Raw genomic sequence first — 15,884 nt, 5'->3', positions numbered from 1 at the left:
ATGCTATACTGAAGCACCTCCCTATACACAAATACCAACAAAAACTCTAGTATACGATACTAAAAATAAACCAGAAATATTACTGACCTAACTAAGTGTATCACATTCGCAAGAGAAATAAAACAATATATAACTACCTGTTAACACATTTTACATCATGATATTTAAATTATGCTCAATATCTTGCTGTGGTGGCAAAGGCAGAATTACATGGTGGACGCTGAGTAAACGTCAAGATGTATTGTATTGTAATTGCACGCTACTCCGGAACCCGTAAAGGATTAGTGTTGAATTAGTATAGTGAAATATGAAAGTCATTTGAGTGTGCCTTGCATACAAAATACACAAATATCCACAACAATGGCACCAAGAAACCAAAGTCTTAATCGACAACCTTAAGAGACAAGAGAACAATGATGGTTACCACTGGCATTAAAAGCGGACTATGCAACTAGAGTAGGTGAGTAATGATCAAGATAAACAGGGTCTCGAGAGAATCATGTGAGGTAACAGAGGATGTTTAAAAGCAAACCATGGACAGGAAAGTAAAGAGTATGCAACTAGAGAGAGAATTAATTTTGACTCAAGCAGGCTCAAGCATTTGATCAAAGTCAGTAACTCATGCAACTAAGTGCTGTATAAACTCGCATCCTAGAAAAAGAGTGTAGTGATGCAATGTTAGAAAGGCACTCGAGCATTAAAAGAACAAGGAATTACTGCCTCTCATCCAATGTTCGACGGCCTACAGATTAAAAATTCTCAAAACACGAATCAGAAAAACAAGCAACCACTTATATCAGGTGTCTGAACCTGCAGATGAGAGAGTGGCTTACCAATAGCCTTTAGGCCTAGTTCAGTGTATAAACCAGGTGTCTGCAACCTTTATCGTGAGAGCTACTTCTAATCAGTGGAAATCAGCGTGAGCTACTGAAAGCTAAGCAAATCGAGCATTGTTACAAGATACCCCCAAGCCCATCTTCATTGACTTACGCCTTATGTCCAGATACTACGATTTGAACAAAATACTTTGACTAGGGGCACAATGACAGGGCTGCCATGTGTGTCAGTTACAGCGTGGTCTATGGGGATGTATGAACATATGAGCGTTTGAATGGGATGTCTGGGTAACTGAGAGCCTGTGTCGTATGTACTTGTGGCACAGGACATATCTTTCGCCATATGTGGCACCGTTAAATATATAACACAAAAATACAACCATTTGTTTTTAAAATGGGACACATATAAAGTGCAGCTAAATGCTCTCCAAAAACTTTCATAATATGGAACCTTTTTCTGCACTTTAAAATTCTCTCAATTAAAAAAATTGTTATATTTTCCAGTTATAAATATGACAAGATGCCCGTTGAGTGTAAAGGTGACACTTTGAAATGGGAGAAAATTAAACTGAAAAGTTAACTTTATGTTTACATGGATTCCATAAAACTCACCATTTACATTTTCTCCCATTTCCAAGTTTTACATTTACAAACAGCAAGCATCTTGCTTCCAGTGGCCTGCAGATTCGGTGCCATATTTATAACAGAAACATAAATCCATTTGTTTAAAGGAGAGGAATTTAAAGTGAAGAAACAGGTTTCCTAAAACATTAAGAAGTAATTGGCTTAATTTAAAGTAGAAAAAAAAATCACTCTCTTTTTCAGTTATAAATTATGGCACAGTGTCTACTTGTCACTATGAGCAACAGGTCAGCTGTTTGTATATATGACACTTTGAAATGGGAGAAAACGCAAACGAAGACTGAACTTCATCATTAAGGTAACTTTTCATTTTATTGTTCTCCCATTTAAAAGCATTTGGAAACATCATTTTGTTCTCACACTCCAATATTGAGTTGACAAGGACTTCTATTTAAGAGTTAAATACCTCAGTGCTTCAGTTCTTCATCTCCATGTCCCATCCTGGGTCATAAATCTAGCACTGTTCATTCTCAGGCCCTGCCATCTGCAACCTGATGATAATGTAAAATAAACACAGCCTTCCCTTAACTTCAAAAGGAAAATGTGACTTTTTGCTTATTTAAAAATGAACATACGGCTGAGAGCTACTCTGAAAATGTCTGCGAGATACTGGTAGCTCATGATCGACTGGTTGGAGACACCTGGTGTAAACCCCTATCCCAACTCTCCAACCTCTTTCTGGAATAAAAGGGGATTGTAACATTTGGGACACTAACAGCTAGACCAACAGTAGACCATGCGAAGTGGCATTTTCAAGATGTGTAAGCCACAGGAGAAAATATAGCCCAGAGACTACAAGCAAGAGTGTGGGCCAAGACAATGACAGAATATCTCCACACCATTTCTCCCACCAACCAATACCTGCTCAGGACCAGAAACATTGAAAGAAAATATCAGTTTGAACAACCCAGTGCAGTAACCAGCTAAGTAAAATACGATCCTAAGAAATACAATAAAGGGACCTGCAGAGCTGCTCTAACCCACCAGGTTACTAAAAACCATAAAATGCACATCCATCGTTCACACCCTTTCATCCACCACACTGCTAAGCACCTAGTCCCATTACATAATACCCGCAACTCTGTAGTCATCAAATATGATATGAAAACACTTTTCACACACGATCAAAAGCAAAGACAGCACCATTCTAACTACACATCCTACATGGTGCAACTGGGTGTCTATGTAGGCAAGCGCTTCAGAGCCACACATAGGGTTAGTAAGCACTATATAAATTCTGCAATACAAGAAGTAGCAGGCTAACTGGGAAATGGTAAGAGGAAGCTAGCAGGAGGATTAGAAGAGAGAAAGCAGTAACAGAAACAAGTGGAGCAAAGATTTGTCTTAACTTCTGCGAACACAGTTGTGATGCGGAGTGATCAAAGTCAGGTCTTTTGTATAGCGCTGACGGGATGTATGGCAAAACCTGGGAGGATATCAGCTTCCTCTGGTTCACCCATTCACCTTTTCTCTTTAACACATATCCAAGCCCCTCAATCACTGATTCAACTAAAAGAAGATCAAAGCCAACAATTACAAAATGTAAATAGACGCTACTCTGACCCACATAAGCTGAGAAATCTAGCAGAGAAATGATCTAACATCACAAATCTGTTTGACACAATGCTGTTGAAGAGAAAAGGATTCAGGACAATGCAGTAACATTCATTTCCTGGTTTATAGTGCAATGTGGAAATAAAATCCATGATACTGTGACCTTAAGAGAATGCTTTTCACTCATCCCACTTTGAAGAGCTTCTCTAGTTCAGACAGCAGTTTTCGGGAGTAGAATAGGAAAAATCTTGAACTCTTATTCACATGTAAGAAAGGAATATGCTACTTACCAGTATGCATCTGTTCTTGGCATGTAGAGCTGCAGAGCCACACACTTAGGATAAGATCGCCATCTGGTGTTGGGCTCGGATGATTGCAGGATGTTGTTGTCTTCGGAAGAAGAATTTGGTCACGAGATAGGTGACTCCTCCTCTGGACAACAGTGCGCATGGGAATCCACTCCATCCTCAGATTGTTTTTCGCCATGATGGGAAATGATCGAGTGTATAAGAAATTGAGAGAAAGAATGTCCATGTGTAGTGTCTAATTAAGACAATGCTGGAACAGATACATGTCCCGGGGAGGCGGGTGGGCGTGTGTGGCTCTGCAGCTCTACATGCCAAGAACAGATGCATACTGGTAAGTAGCATATTCCGTTCAAGGCATATGAGCTGCAGATCACACACTTAGGATAGACTATAAAGCAGTGTCTCCCCTAGCGGTGGTCACCTGTATCCGTTGCAGCAGTTTGGAATAGAGTTTTTAGGACAGCTTGGCCTACTGAAGCTTGTTGTTTGGATTGCACATCAACACAGTAATGTTTAGTGAAGGTGTGTGTGGTAGACCATGTGGCTGCCTTGCAAATATCTTCTAAGGGAATGTTCCCTAAGAATGCCATGGAAGCTCCTATTTTACGCGTGGAGTGCGCTCTAGGGGGAACTGTAAGAGTGCGTTTAGCTTTTTGGTAACATATTTGGATACATTTAACTATCCACCTGGCTATACCCAATTTGGAAATGGGGTTGCCTTAATGTGGTGGAGTGAAAGCAACCAACAGCTGTTTGGTTTTGCGAAAAGGTTTGGTTCTGTCGATGTAATAAAGCAAGGCTCTTTTAACATCTAAGGTATGAAGGGCTCTCTCAGCTACTGAGTCTGGATTAGGGAAGAAGACTGGTAGCTCGACTGATTGGTTAAGATGGAAAGGGGAAATGACTTTAGGGAGGAATTTCGGGTTTGTCCTAAGAACCACTTTGTTACGATGTAGTTGTAAGAATGGTTCTTCGAGAGTTAAGGCTTGTATCTCACTTACTCTCCGTAGGGATGTGATTGCGATAAGGAAAGCCACTTTCCATGTTAGGAACTGCAGTTCGCATTTATGCATAGGTTCAAATGGAGGACCCATGAGCCTTGTGAGAACAATATTGAGATTCAACACTGGGGAAGGTGGTAATCTTGGAGGGATAATCCTTTTAAGACCTTCCATAAATGCTTTGATGGCTGGTACCTTAAAGAGGGACAGGTGTTGTCTATTTTGTAAGTAGGCTGCTAAGGCCGCTAGGTGTAGACGTATGGAGGAATACGCCAATTTGCATCTTTGCAAGTGTAGTAAATAGCAAATAATGTTTTGGATGGAAGCATCTAGTGGACGTATGTCATTGTTAGCACAGTAAATGGCAAATCTTTTCCATTTTGCTGCATAACACGCCCTAGTGGTAGGTCTTCTAGCTTCTTTTATGATATTCATACAGTACGGTGGGAGGTTGAGGTAACCGAACTCTAAGACTTCAGGAGCCAGATTGCCAAGTTCAGTGTCTGGGGATCTGGGTGTCTGATTTCTCCATGGTTCTGGGTTAATAGAGCCGGGGAGAGGTGCAATTTTTGATGTGGAACTAGCGATAGTTCTAGAAGTGTGGTGAACCAGGGTTGACGTGCCCAAGTGGGAGCTACTAGGATCAGTTTTAGCGACTGTTTCAGCTTGCGTACCACAAATGGAATGAGTCGGAGAGGCGGAAAAGCGTATGCAAATCTGCCTGACCAGTTCATCCATATTGCATTGCCCTTCGACTGTGGGTGTGGAAACCTGGCGGCGAAGGTTGGGCATTTTGTGTTTTCGTGAGTGGCGAACAGATCTAGGTCTGGTTGGCCCCATTTTTGGAAGAATGGGAATAGGACTTTGGGGTGTAATTCCCATTCGTGGATTTGCTGTGCCTGGCGACTTAGGAGATTGGCAACCTGGTTATGAACGCCTGGAAGGTGTTGCGCTAGCAGGTAGATGTTTTGGGGAATTGCCCATCTCCAGATTTGCTGTGCAAGTCGGGACAGTTGGAGAGAATGTGTCCCCCCCTGTTTCTGTATGTAATACATTGTCGTCATATTGTCTGGGCGGATGAGGACAGTTTTGTTCTTTAGATGTACTTGAAAGGATTTCAGTGCTAAGAGCACCGCTAGAAGTTCGAGGTGATTGATATGGAGCAGTTTGTGTTGAGTGGTCCATCTGCCCTGAGTGGTGTATTGAAGGAGGTGGGCTCCCCACCCCGTGAGAGATGCGTCGGTGGTCAGCACTACTTGTGGAAAAGGCTCTAAGAACGGCCGCACTTTGGACAGGTTGATGGTGTTCCACCATTTTAGTGAACGAAGTGAGCGACTGTCCACCAACACCAGATCGGTAAGTTGTCCGTGAGCCTGGTTCCACTGTTGTGCTAGACAACGGCCGCATCTGAAGTCGTGTGTGGGGTACGATGGAGATGCATGACGCCATCATGCCTAACAGTTGCATAAACACTCTTGCTGGAAGAGAGTGTTGCGTTTGAAATTTTGAGATGAGATTTTGTATGTTGGCTATCCTGGCTGTGCTGGGATAAGCTATGGCCTTGGATGTATTTATGGTGGCTCCCAGATATTGATGTATGTGGGAGGGTTGCAGTTGAGATTTGGGATAGTTGATGGTGAATCCCAAGTCGTGTAGGGTTTGAATAGTGCGGCGAGTGTGGAGAACGCATTTGTCGAAAGTATTGGCTTTTATGAGCCAATCGTCGAGACAGGGGAAGACATGGATTTGTTGTCTCCTGAGATGCGCTGCCACAACTGCTAAGCATTTGGTGAATACCCTGGGTGCGGTTGTCACTCCGAATGGGAGAACTGTGAACTGATAGTGTTGCCCGTCTACCACAAATCGTAGATATTTCATGTGAGCGGGATGCATAGGGATGTGAAAGTATGCGTCCTTGAGGTCCAATGTGGCAAGGAAGTCGCCCTGTTGAAGTAGTGGGAGGACTTGTTGGAGAGTGATCATATGGAAGAGATCTGATTGTATGTATTGGTTTAGTAACCTGAGGTCAAGTATGGGTCTTAAAGTCCCGTCCTTTTTGGGAATGAGGAAGTATAAAGAATATACTTTTTGAAGGAAAGACCGAATTTCCTGTTTGAGGAGCGTGAGATGGTGTGGTGACATTGGACGATGTTTGGGTGGTATGTTTGGGGGGGTGTTTGTGAGTTCGAGGCAGTAGCCAAACTGGATAATTTGTCTTACCCACTTGTCTGTTGTGATGGAATCCCAGACAGGTAGGAACTGTTGGAGTCTTCCCCCGACCGGAGTGGAATGGTCTGGGGGGAGTGGAGGCAAGTCACTGTTTAGTGGCTGGAGAGGTGCGGGTGTTGGTGTTGCCCCGTCCTCGGCCTTTGGTATCGTTTCCCCTGTATCCTCCTCTAAAATATCCTGTTAGGGGATGTTTGTCCGGAGGTTTTGAATGTGGAAGAGGTGTCTGTTCCCACATTTTTGGAGGCTCCCCTGTAAAAGGAGCGTTGAAAGGAGCCTCGGGGTTGTGTAGACTGTAATGCTCCCATTGATTTGGCAGTCTCATTATCTTTCTTCATCTTTTCTAGTGCAGTGTCGACTGCGGGTCCAAATAGTTGCTCCTGATTAAAGGGTTGAGCAAGAATGGTTGATTGTACTTCCGGCTTAAAGCCGGAAATACGTAGCCATGCGTGGCGTCTAAGTAACACGCTTGTGTTGACTGCCCTAGAGGCGGTGTCCGCTGCGTCTAGTGCACATTTGATTGAGGCATTTGATATTAGCTTTCCATTTTGAATGAGGTCATTGACCTGGGATTTGTACTGATCAGGCAGGTGTTGCAAAAGATCCTCTAGCTGGTCATAATGAGCCCTATCATATCGAGCCAATAGGGCTTGTGTGTTGGCAATACGCCAGTGGTTAGCAGCTTGTGCGGCAACCCTTTTTCCCAAGGCCTCTAAGAGCTTAGACTCTTTGTCTGGGGGCAGTGTGTCTCCTGTTGTTTGGGAGTTAGCCCGCTTCCTTGCATTTGACACGACTAAAGAGTCTAGAGGGAGCTGCGCTTTGATGTACGCGGGATCCTGTGGGGCCGGTCTATATTTTTTTTCTATTCGGGGTTTAAGAACCCTAGCTCTAACAGGGTCCTTACAAACCTCAGTGGCGTGCTTTATCACTCCCTTAATCATGGGCAAGATCTGAACAGATTTTTGCGACTGCTCAAATGTGTTGAGGAGAAAGTCCTCTTCAGGTGTATCTGTGTGCATGGTAACGCCATGGAACAGTGCCGCCCTGTTTAGGAGTTGTCCAAACCCTAAATGGTCATCAGGAGGGGAGGGTTTGGAAGGGTATGTAGTGGGATCAGGAAGGTCAGGTAAAGGGAAAGCCCAGTCGTCTAAGGGTGCCGTGTCCGGGAGTGTAAAAGGATCATGAGGATCAGTAGGATCATCTGGGTCTCCCCCTCCCCCTAAATCATCATCATCATCATCCTGTGGAGGTGGTGCATGTGAAGGAGATAGTAGAGGGGAAGGAGGTGGGAGCAGGGGGGGTGGGATGAGAGGTAATATAGGAGATGAAGGACGAATGGGTGAGGTGGCAAAGTCCTTCTTCTTTACGGGAGCTGGAGGAGGTGTTGTGTCCAGCTTCCTTTTCTTGTATGGCACAGCTGTGACATGTCCGGTTTTTGGATTGATATAAATCCTTTTTTGCGTGGGATCCGGGCGAAAAAGTACCTCATTGTCCGAAAGTGGCTTTGGCGCCGACTTTTTCGGTTCCGATCTGTGTTTTGGGAGATCGGTAGAGTCTTTGTGGACTTTTTTCGGTACCGAGGATGATTTTGGTGCCGAAGAACTTTTCGTGCCGAGGAACCTTTCGGTGCCGGTGGTGACTTCGGTGCCGAAGAACGTTTTGGTGCTGATGGAGATTTCGGCCTCGGAGCCTGCTTCGGTGCCGACAGGGGATTCTTCGGTGCCGAAGGTATTGTGGGCACAGTAATATGAGATTTACTCGAGCCCGAGCCACCTGCAGGCGTATATTTCTTCAGAGCCGGGCCCGAGGGCGGGGCCTCTGCAGATGATTTTCGGTTGCGACTGGGGCCAGCTGGCAGTCTTGACCAATGTCTTTTTTGGTGGGGTTGGGGTAGGGGCACTGGTACTCACACGCTGCCCCGTAGTGATGAGGTCATCAGAACCGTCAGCCTCGGATACGATTTGGAGGCCTTCGGAGTCGTCATCAGGGAAATCCTGGGCAAAGATGTCGTCTGGTTCTGGAGCCGGCCTGGCCATGATATGGCGTCGAGCTCTTCGGTCCCGGATGGTTTTCTTCGAACGGAATGCGGCGCAGGCTGGACAGCTGGATTCGTTGTGTTCCGGCGAGAGGCACAGGTTACAGACCTCGTGGTGGTCACTGTGGGGGAACTTTGCTCCACATTGGGGGCATTTTTTAAATGGTGTCCTTTCCATGAGCCGCGTCCGGAACCGGTCCGAGTGTATTTCGACGTCGAGTTGTAAAATTTTCGAAGGTTGTTTGATTGTTAGAAGTTTTCAGCTGGAGCGGAAAAAAGTTCATCCGAACCCAATGGCGGAAAAAAACAATCTGAGGATGGACTGGATGCCCATGCGCACTGTTGTCCAGAGGAGGAGTCACCTATCTCGTGACCAAAGGCTTCTTCCGAAGACAACAACAACCTGCAACCATCCGAGCCCAACACCAGATGGCGATCTTATCCTAAGTGTGTGATCTGCAGCTCATATGCCTCGAACATCCCCTTACCCCAGAGACGGATCACTCATCAGTCCCACAGTGCTCCTCAGCCTTGCTCTCCCCGTAGGGCTCTCACTGAGCTTCTCAGACTTTTTTTCCTGTCTTTACAGAAAGTTATGTTCCATTGTCCAGCTCCTCTTCGTCTTGTTGAGAGAGAATGTGAGCCCAATATGTTTCACCTGTGCAAGATCTTTTGGATTTGCCAATGTTTTTTTTAACATGATGCACAGCAGCGTGGGCTGCTGTGCAACATGGCAGAAAGTAAAGAAAAATAAACATCTGTGATATGGCCAGGGTTCACCGTGTCATATTGCTCTTTTTGCTTTAAGCCATGTTGCACAGCAGTGCGCTCTGCTGTGCAATAGGTCGAAAAACATTAAACAAAGCCAAATAGCACTCACATCCGAACAAGCTTTTGGGCTTTAATGTTTTTGGTGGTGGAATGAGAGTGAGGGTTGGAGAGAGCAGTGGAACCATGGTGGGGGTGCAGCAACACAACTGACATCAGGAGGATGGTGGAGGGAAGCAATACGAGCGAGGTTGGGTGCGAGGAAGGGAATGCAACACCACAGAGGGCGGAGTGACTATGAAAGGAGGGGCAAGCAACATGAGGGAGGTGAGGAAGGGAGCAGCAACACAACAGAGTGGGAAGAGGGCGAGAGAACAAGCAAGACAAGGGAGGTGGGTGAGGAGGGAGGGAGTAGCAAACACAATGGATATCGGAAGAAGGGCTGCAAGATGGTGGGAGGGAATGGAGGCACATGCACTCTTAGAATGTGCATGTAAAAAAATGAAATAAAAAGTACCTACAGGAGCTTTTGGACAGTGGAAGGACAGTGGAAGCTGTATTTGGTGCATGCTCCAAGGTACGGACACACGTTGCCCCAGGAGGAAGTAGGAGGCGGTGACTGTGGAAGTTGAAAAATGTTCAGTAAATTTACCTCATAACAATGTAAAAATGTGCTTTAACGTAGAAAATGCATGTCAAAATAGCGGTTAGAGAAAATGTGCTTTAATTAAACCAGCAAAAAGTTAAAATGCTGCTCATTTCTGCAGAAAGTTCCGAAATTCCATCATTCTTTAACTGCAAGCTCTCAATATTTTCTTGAATTCTTTCCTATCCCTTCCATAAAATAAATGCCTTTTTGTAAATGTTGATTTTAACGTTATAGCTAAACTGTAGAACTTGACATCTTCATTAAATGTGTGGTTTGCCGAAAAATATATTTATTTCCTTCTTCACACCATATGCGTTCATTATATTTTCAATTGTTTCCGCTGCCAAATGTTTATAATGAACAAATATATTAATGAAAGAAAATGCTCATTGTAGGTTCAAATTTTATGATCTAACCAGGATATTCCAGATATTCATTTTTCTTTTCAGGGAGCAGCTCATTGTTCCACAATGGGACACTGAATAGCTAACAGTGTAGGCTTGCAAAGGTTCTCATGAAAACCTTCCTAGATGTATCTTTTTGAAATAGGATGTAGCCACATTCGAATAACTACATGTTGACATGGAGGCTTACCGTGGGAATCGAGGAAGACAGACCATCGAAAGATCCTTTCCTATTGGTTAGAAAGGATTCAACATTCAAGGTTTGCAACAGGTTTTTGCTTTTTATACAATATATTCTCCTAGCTAGAGAGTTAAGGCATTTGAATGCACCCCTATCGTACCATGCCCCTTAGCACTATTTTGTGCTAGTCCGAACTGCCACAAGCTACTGCTAATGGTGATTTATTTGTTTTCCTTATGCGTTGTTACGCTTTGTGAGGAGACTTTCTATCTTTATGCAGATCATTACTACAGCTGTGATGAATTCCTTAACCTGTTTTAACAGTTGCTACTGCATCTGTAAGGGAACTCAGCTTAGTTTCCAGAACTACTCTGATTGGGGAGTTCAACTTTTTCATAGTTATTAGACTTTTGCTCAAAACCTTACTTGCTCTTTTCCTAAATGAACTCTTTATGGGTTCTTCCCTGGACAGGTTAGGTCCTTTAGATAAGGAGAGACTAATTCCTTTATGGAACACGCTGTTATTTTGAATGTTTGTTCCAACCAAAATTTCCTCAAACATTTCTGTAAATGGGTTTAACTAATCTGAATAAAAAACCAAAAATACAGACTAATCTCTCAAAGAGAAAATACAATCTTAAAACATGATCAAACCTCTCATCATTGACTGAACATGAAATGCTGAAGACAAAGTTCATTTTAGAGATGTGTTTGGGTTGTGCTCCATTCTATTCTAATATGGTGGCAAAGATTAATCAACCCAAAGACGAGTGGAAATTGGAAGTTTGCTTAGTAAGTTTAAAGTAGTGCTATTTATAAACTTTTTATGAGATTTCCATGCTCGCAAATTGGTGACCAATAAGAAGCAAGGAAATTAGGGACGTCCAAGCCAACCAATGGTAAGTAATAGGAGGGCTCTGAACCGTTTTTTTTAGTTTTTTTTAATAGAACAAAAGATTACACTGACAGAGCTTTGACTGTCTTAGACGAAACCTAAAAATGAACCGAACATGGCAGTTTGTTTGTTTTCCTACTTTTCATGTGGCTTTTTGGCATTTCCCCCTCCCTGAGGAAAAAAGAAGAGGTGAGGGAAACTAGAACATTAGCTTTGTCGCGAGAGAGAGAGTGGCAGAGAAACACTGCGTGATCTCCATGAATGAAGGTTTTCAAGAGCTCCTGGTGAGCTACAGCTCCTGCATCCATTGCGCTAGTTTTTTGGACTGGGTTATGGAGCTACTGCCTTATTTCCTTTACCTGCAGGACAATAACACCTGTTAATTAACTTTTTTATGCACCCTCACACATGGCTCAGGCTCATAATTGCATGGAAGGCAATTAACAACTGTTACTGCCCAACTCGGCAGGCAATAGGACTTAAATAGTATCCTAGCATTCTCAAGGCACAGAAAGGTCAATACAGCTATCCCAAGTGTTCGACAATCCGTACTTGATTACTGAAGTATAATGTCTGGTTTCCAATTCCACCATACAAAGTATGGCTGTGGTATCTTCAGCCCAGCAAAGATTCGCTCTGACAGCCAGGCGCCTGCGCATTTTGCACATGTCTAACTCCTGGCTGTCTGACATGAAATAAAAGAGTGTCTGTCAGGCTGACCTCTGCTCATCCTGACAGACACTCTTTATGTAGGTCAAAATGTGGAGGGGGTTGCCGCTCCGTCCTAAAGGACAGGCCACTGTTGCTCTCGTCTAAGGCACATCAACCACTCATTTCTCCGCCCTGACGGAACATTGCAATAGCTCTTTAACCCCTGGCCCAGGTACAACCAGCATGTTTCCCCAATCACCAACACCAAATGATACTGTCAAGCGCCACTGGAATGATGACCGTGGGGCTAAGTCAGAATACATTCAGGCGCAGAAGGTATTACATTGCAACCGTACCTTCCAGTATTTAGAACCAGATTATCAGTCACTGGTGCCTCTCGCAGCAATTGAGTTTCTGTGTACACTTTGAGGGCACACTCTTCCACTAGGCATGGCATGTGCTTGCTTCCTTGTTACACATAACCAAAAGTATCTGAGGATCAATCTACATATTGCTGATTTTTTTCACTAAGTTTTAATGCAATTCATTTAGACAAATTATAAATTAAAACTTCAATAAAATATTTACCAAATCTGTTACACCAGCCAATGCGAAAACGCCCAATGCAACACTGAAATCTTCCTGAACGATTAAATAACCCAATACGGGTGATAGTCCAATTCTCGTCATGGAGAGAAGATTTGGAATTGTCCAGGGATTTTCATACTGTGGGAAATACAACAGATCGTAAATACATCATACAAGGTAATCAAACAATAACTGGCCGATGATATATTTTAAAACTGGTATACCAACCCCAAACAACTAATATAGCTATTTACACAGAGAAAGTAATTATCATAGGCAATAATACAACACATTCTTAAGTGAAAGAGTTTAGGTCTATGTATCTTCTTATGCCTCTACCTCGCTTTTGCTAAGACCTTCAGAAACTCTGGTGAAGTGTTTGCAAAGATCAATCATTTTCTTTTTCTTCAAATCTGGCATTTATACTGGTGTCCTTTTGTTGGGGAGGGAAAAGGATGGCAGTATTATTTACAGGATCCTTCACATTATCCATTTTACATCCCTTTGATTGTCATCAGCACCCACAATACAAGCTCATCCTGCCAAAAAGGATGCCAATATAATTTGAGAGATATTTTTCAAGACCCGGATTCCATCTCCTTGATCGCTATCAGATCCACCGCTTCAGGGTTGTTCTGCCTCTTCACTGACACCAGTAGCTCCCCTCATAGCCTTCACTAGATAATCCCAGCAATAGACAAAGCACTGCTGCTTCATCCACATCTTGATAACTATCCATTATGCTTTTGGGCTCTTTCTTTTCAGAGTCCTTATAATGCTGAGCACCAAGCATGCTTGATCTCACAACCACTTCCTAATTAAAAAGTTTTAGAAATATGGTTTCTTGTTAAACTTGGTTTTACTAACATATTAATTCTCTAACAAGAGACCATTGTTCCTGAGTAATTAATCACAGATACTGGTGGCTTGTAACATGGGGATGGATTTTTATCTTTACTTCTTTTTGATTTGGAGATGGCAAATTAATCATAATATCGTAACATTACACCGCATACGTGTGCGCAATATTTTATACATGCCCCATAACATTGAGTAAAATAAAAGTAATTTATGAAACCATCAAAGTGACCTTGATTACATGCAAATTGCATAGAGTTTGTATTCAGGACATTTAAGAATGTGAAGTTTTAGCAATACAAATGTTCTGCTTAACTTGGTGTGTCATTCTAGCTGCTTCTTGAAGTGATTTTGGTAAGTCTTTCTAATTTGATACGTTATTGTGTTTTTGATGCATGAGACAGATGCTTTGAAATGGGAACTCGTCGGTTTGATAATAATAGATATGTGCAGGATTTTGGTACTAGTGTAATTTGTTTCATTAGATTAGAGATGTTACTCTAAGTAATTGGTTAATTCTATAAACTCTCTAACTCATCGCATTTGTAGGTTCTGCAGTATTAGATTATGGGTCCGGAATGATTAAGTATGTGATAGAACACTTTCTAATTCAGGCTTTGCTTGTACTGGCTGTATAAACAACAAATATGGTAAGAAAGGATAATTATTGCATATCTTTACTCAATCACAATACTAATGTAAATTGTTTTTATTAAAAAAAAAAGAAATTCAATGGACTCTTGCAGATAGGTTTTAAAACATGGGCAATATAACTTTTCCTGATGTAACAGTAAGGATGACCTAGTAGAGATATTGAGATGAATAAACCGATTTGCCTAAAGTTAAAGTGTTATTCAATTTAAAATCTTAAGTGTGCAGTATGTCTTTTAGGATTTCAGGATCTGCTAAATATGATTACTAAAGACACTAAATATTTTAGTTTGCTCATATCAGTCCTATTATATATATATATATATTTTATTTTTTTTCAAAAACGCCTTTTCGTATCCAAAAGAACGATCCTGAGCCCAGCTCCATATACGTGATTTCTTTATTTAGAAAATGGCAAACAAACGCCCGACGCGTTTCGGTGCAGCCGCACCTTGGTCACGGGTCATTGACAGTTTGTACATGGTAAATGATTTCCAGCCTCATGCATCAAGCCGAAATCCAGTCGGTAAAATACCGAATCGCTAATAACACCCGTTAGCGAGTAAATAAAACCTAATCCCAATGCATCAACCCAAATACAAAAATCGCTATTTAAGGAATCCTTAAATAGCGATTCCTTAAATTGCGATTGCATTTAAGGAATCCCAAATTGAGATTCCTTAAATGCAATGCATGAAAGTTAAAAAATTAGCGAATTCGCTAATAGGGGGAGCAAATTACCATGAAGATGAACTGCATGGTAATTTGCTAAAAGGTTGAAAAATGCCCTTTTGTGCATTTTTCAAAGTTTCATGTTGCGTACACAGATGCCCTTAGAGCATGTGTGTGTGCAACATATGTGCACATATCAATTTCAGGGGTGCAATAGGGTGTCATTTTGACACCCTTGCACCCTTGAAATTGCATGAGTAATTTGCGAGAACCTACTGGTACTCGCAATTTGCTCATGCAATCTCCAATTCATTCCTATGGGCCTGGAGGCCCATAGGAATGATTGGGACGGCATTCCTTAACCCCTTCCATGCTCATGACGGAACGGTTCCGTCATGAGCCACGGTTGAGCTGTGCTCATGACGGAACCGTTCCGTCATGAGCCCGCCCGCGCTCGAACCCTTCAGCACCGCGGCGGAATTCGCCCAGCGCTGAAGGGGTTAATTGCTACTCGCAATTTGCTAGTCGCAATTAAGGAAAGTTAAGGAATCGCTATTTGTATAGCGATTCCTACATGCATAGCCTTTTGCTATTCCTTATTAGCGATTCCTTATTTTTCGCTAATAAGGAATCGCAAATGGCATTGTTGATGCATGTGCCCCATCGTGCTCAAACAAAGACATAAAAGTAGGACTACCTGCCCCAACTCTGCAAAGAAGATATTTCAAATTGGCATCCATTTTAAAGTGGTTAAAATATATATGTTATTGTTGTGACTATGACGATATAGCCGCGAATACTCAAAAACATAGTATACATGTCAGTGTTCAACAGCGCATTGTAAAACTCAAATGTGAATTCAATTTACATGAGCGAGATTCGCCTATGTTTACTCGGTCCCGCCCCAGTGGGCATTAAACCGTCAACGTCATCACATCTAAGATATATAAAGTTCTGTTGATTAT

General features: G+C 42.6%; 1 protein-coding gene across 1 annotated transcript in view; it reads right to left on the bottom strand.

The window, feature by feature from the left end:
• CRLS1 (cardiolipin synthase 1) overlaps nucleotides 1-15,884 on the bottom strand; it is an 89,023-nt gene that overhangs the window by 50,707 nt on the left and 22,432 nt on the right. Inside the window, exon 2 of the mRNA XM_085612635.1 lies at nucleotides 12,739-12,876. Within this exon, the coding sequence (XP_085468761.1) occupies nucleotides 12,739-12,876 (138 nt within the window). The remainder of the gene's footprint in view (nucleotides 1-12,738; nucleotides 12,877-15,884) is intronic.

This window comes from Triturus cristatus, chromosome 6 (genome assembly GCF_964204655.1).
Source record: "Triturus cristatus chromosome 6, aTriCri1.1, whole genome shotgun sequence".
NCBI classification, from domain to species: domain Eukaryota; kingdom Metazoa; phylum Chordata; class Amphibia; order Caudata; family Salamandridae; genus Triturus; species Triturus cristatus.
This window is presented reverse-complemented; position numbering and strand designations above follow the sequence as displayed.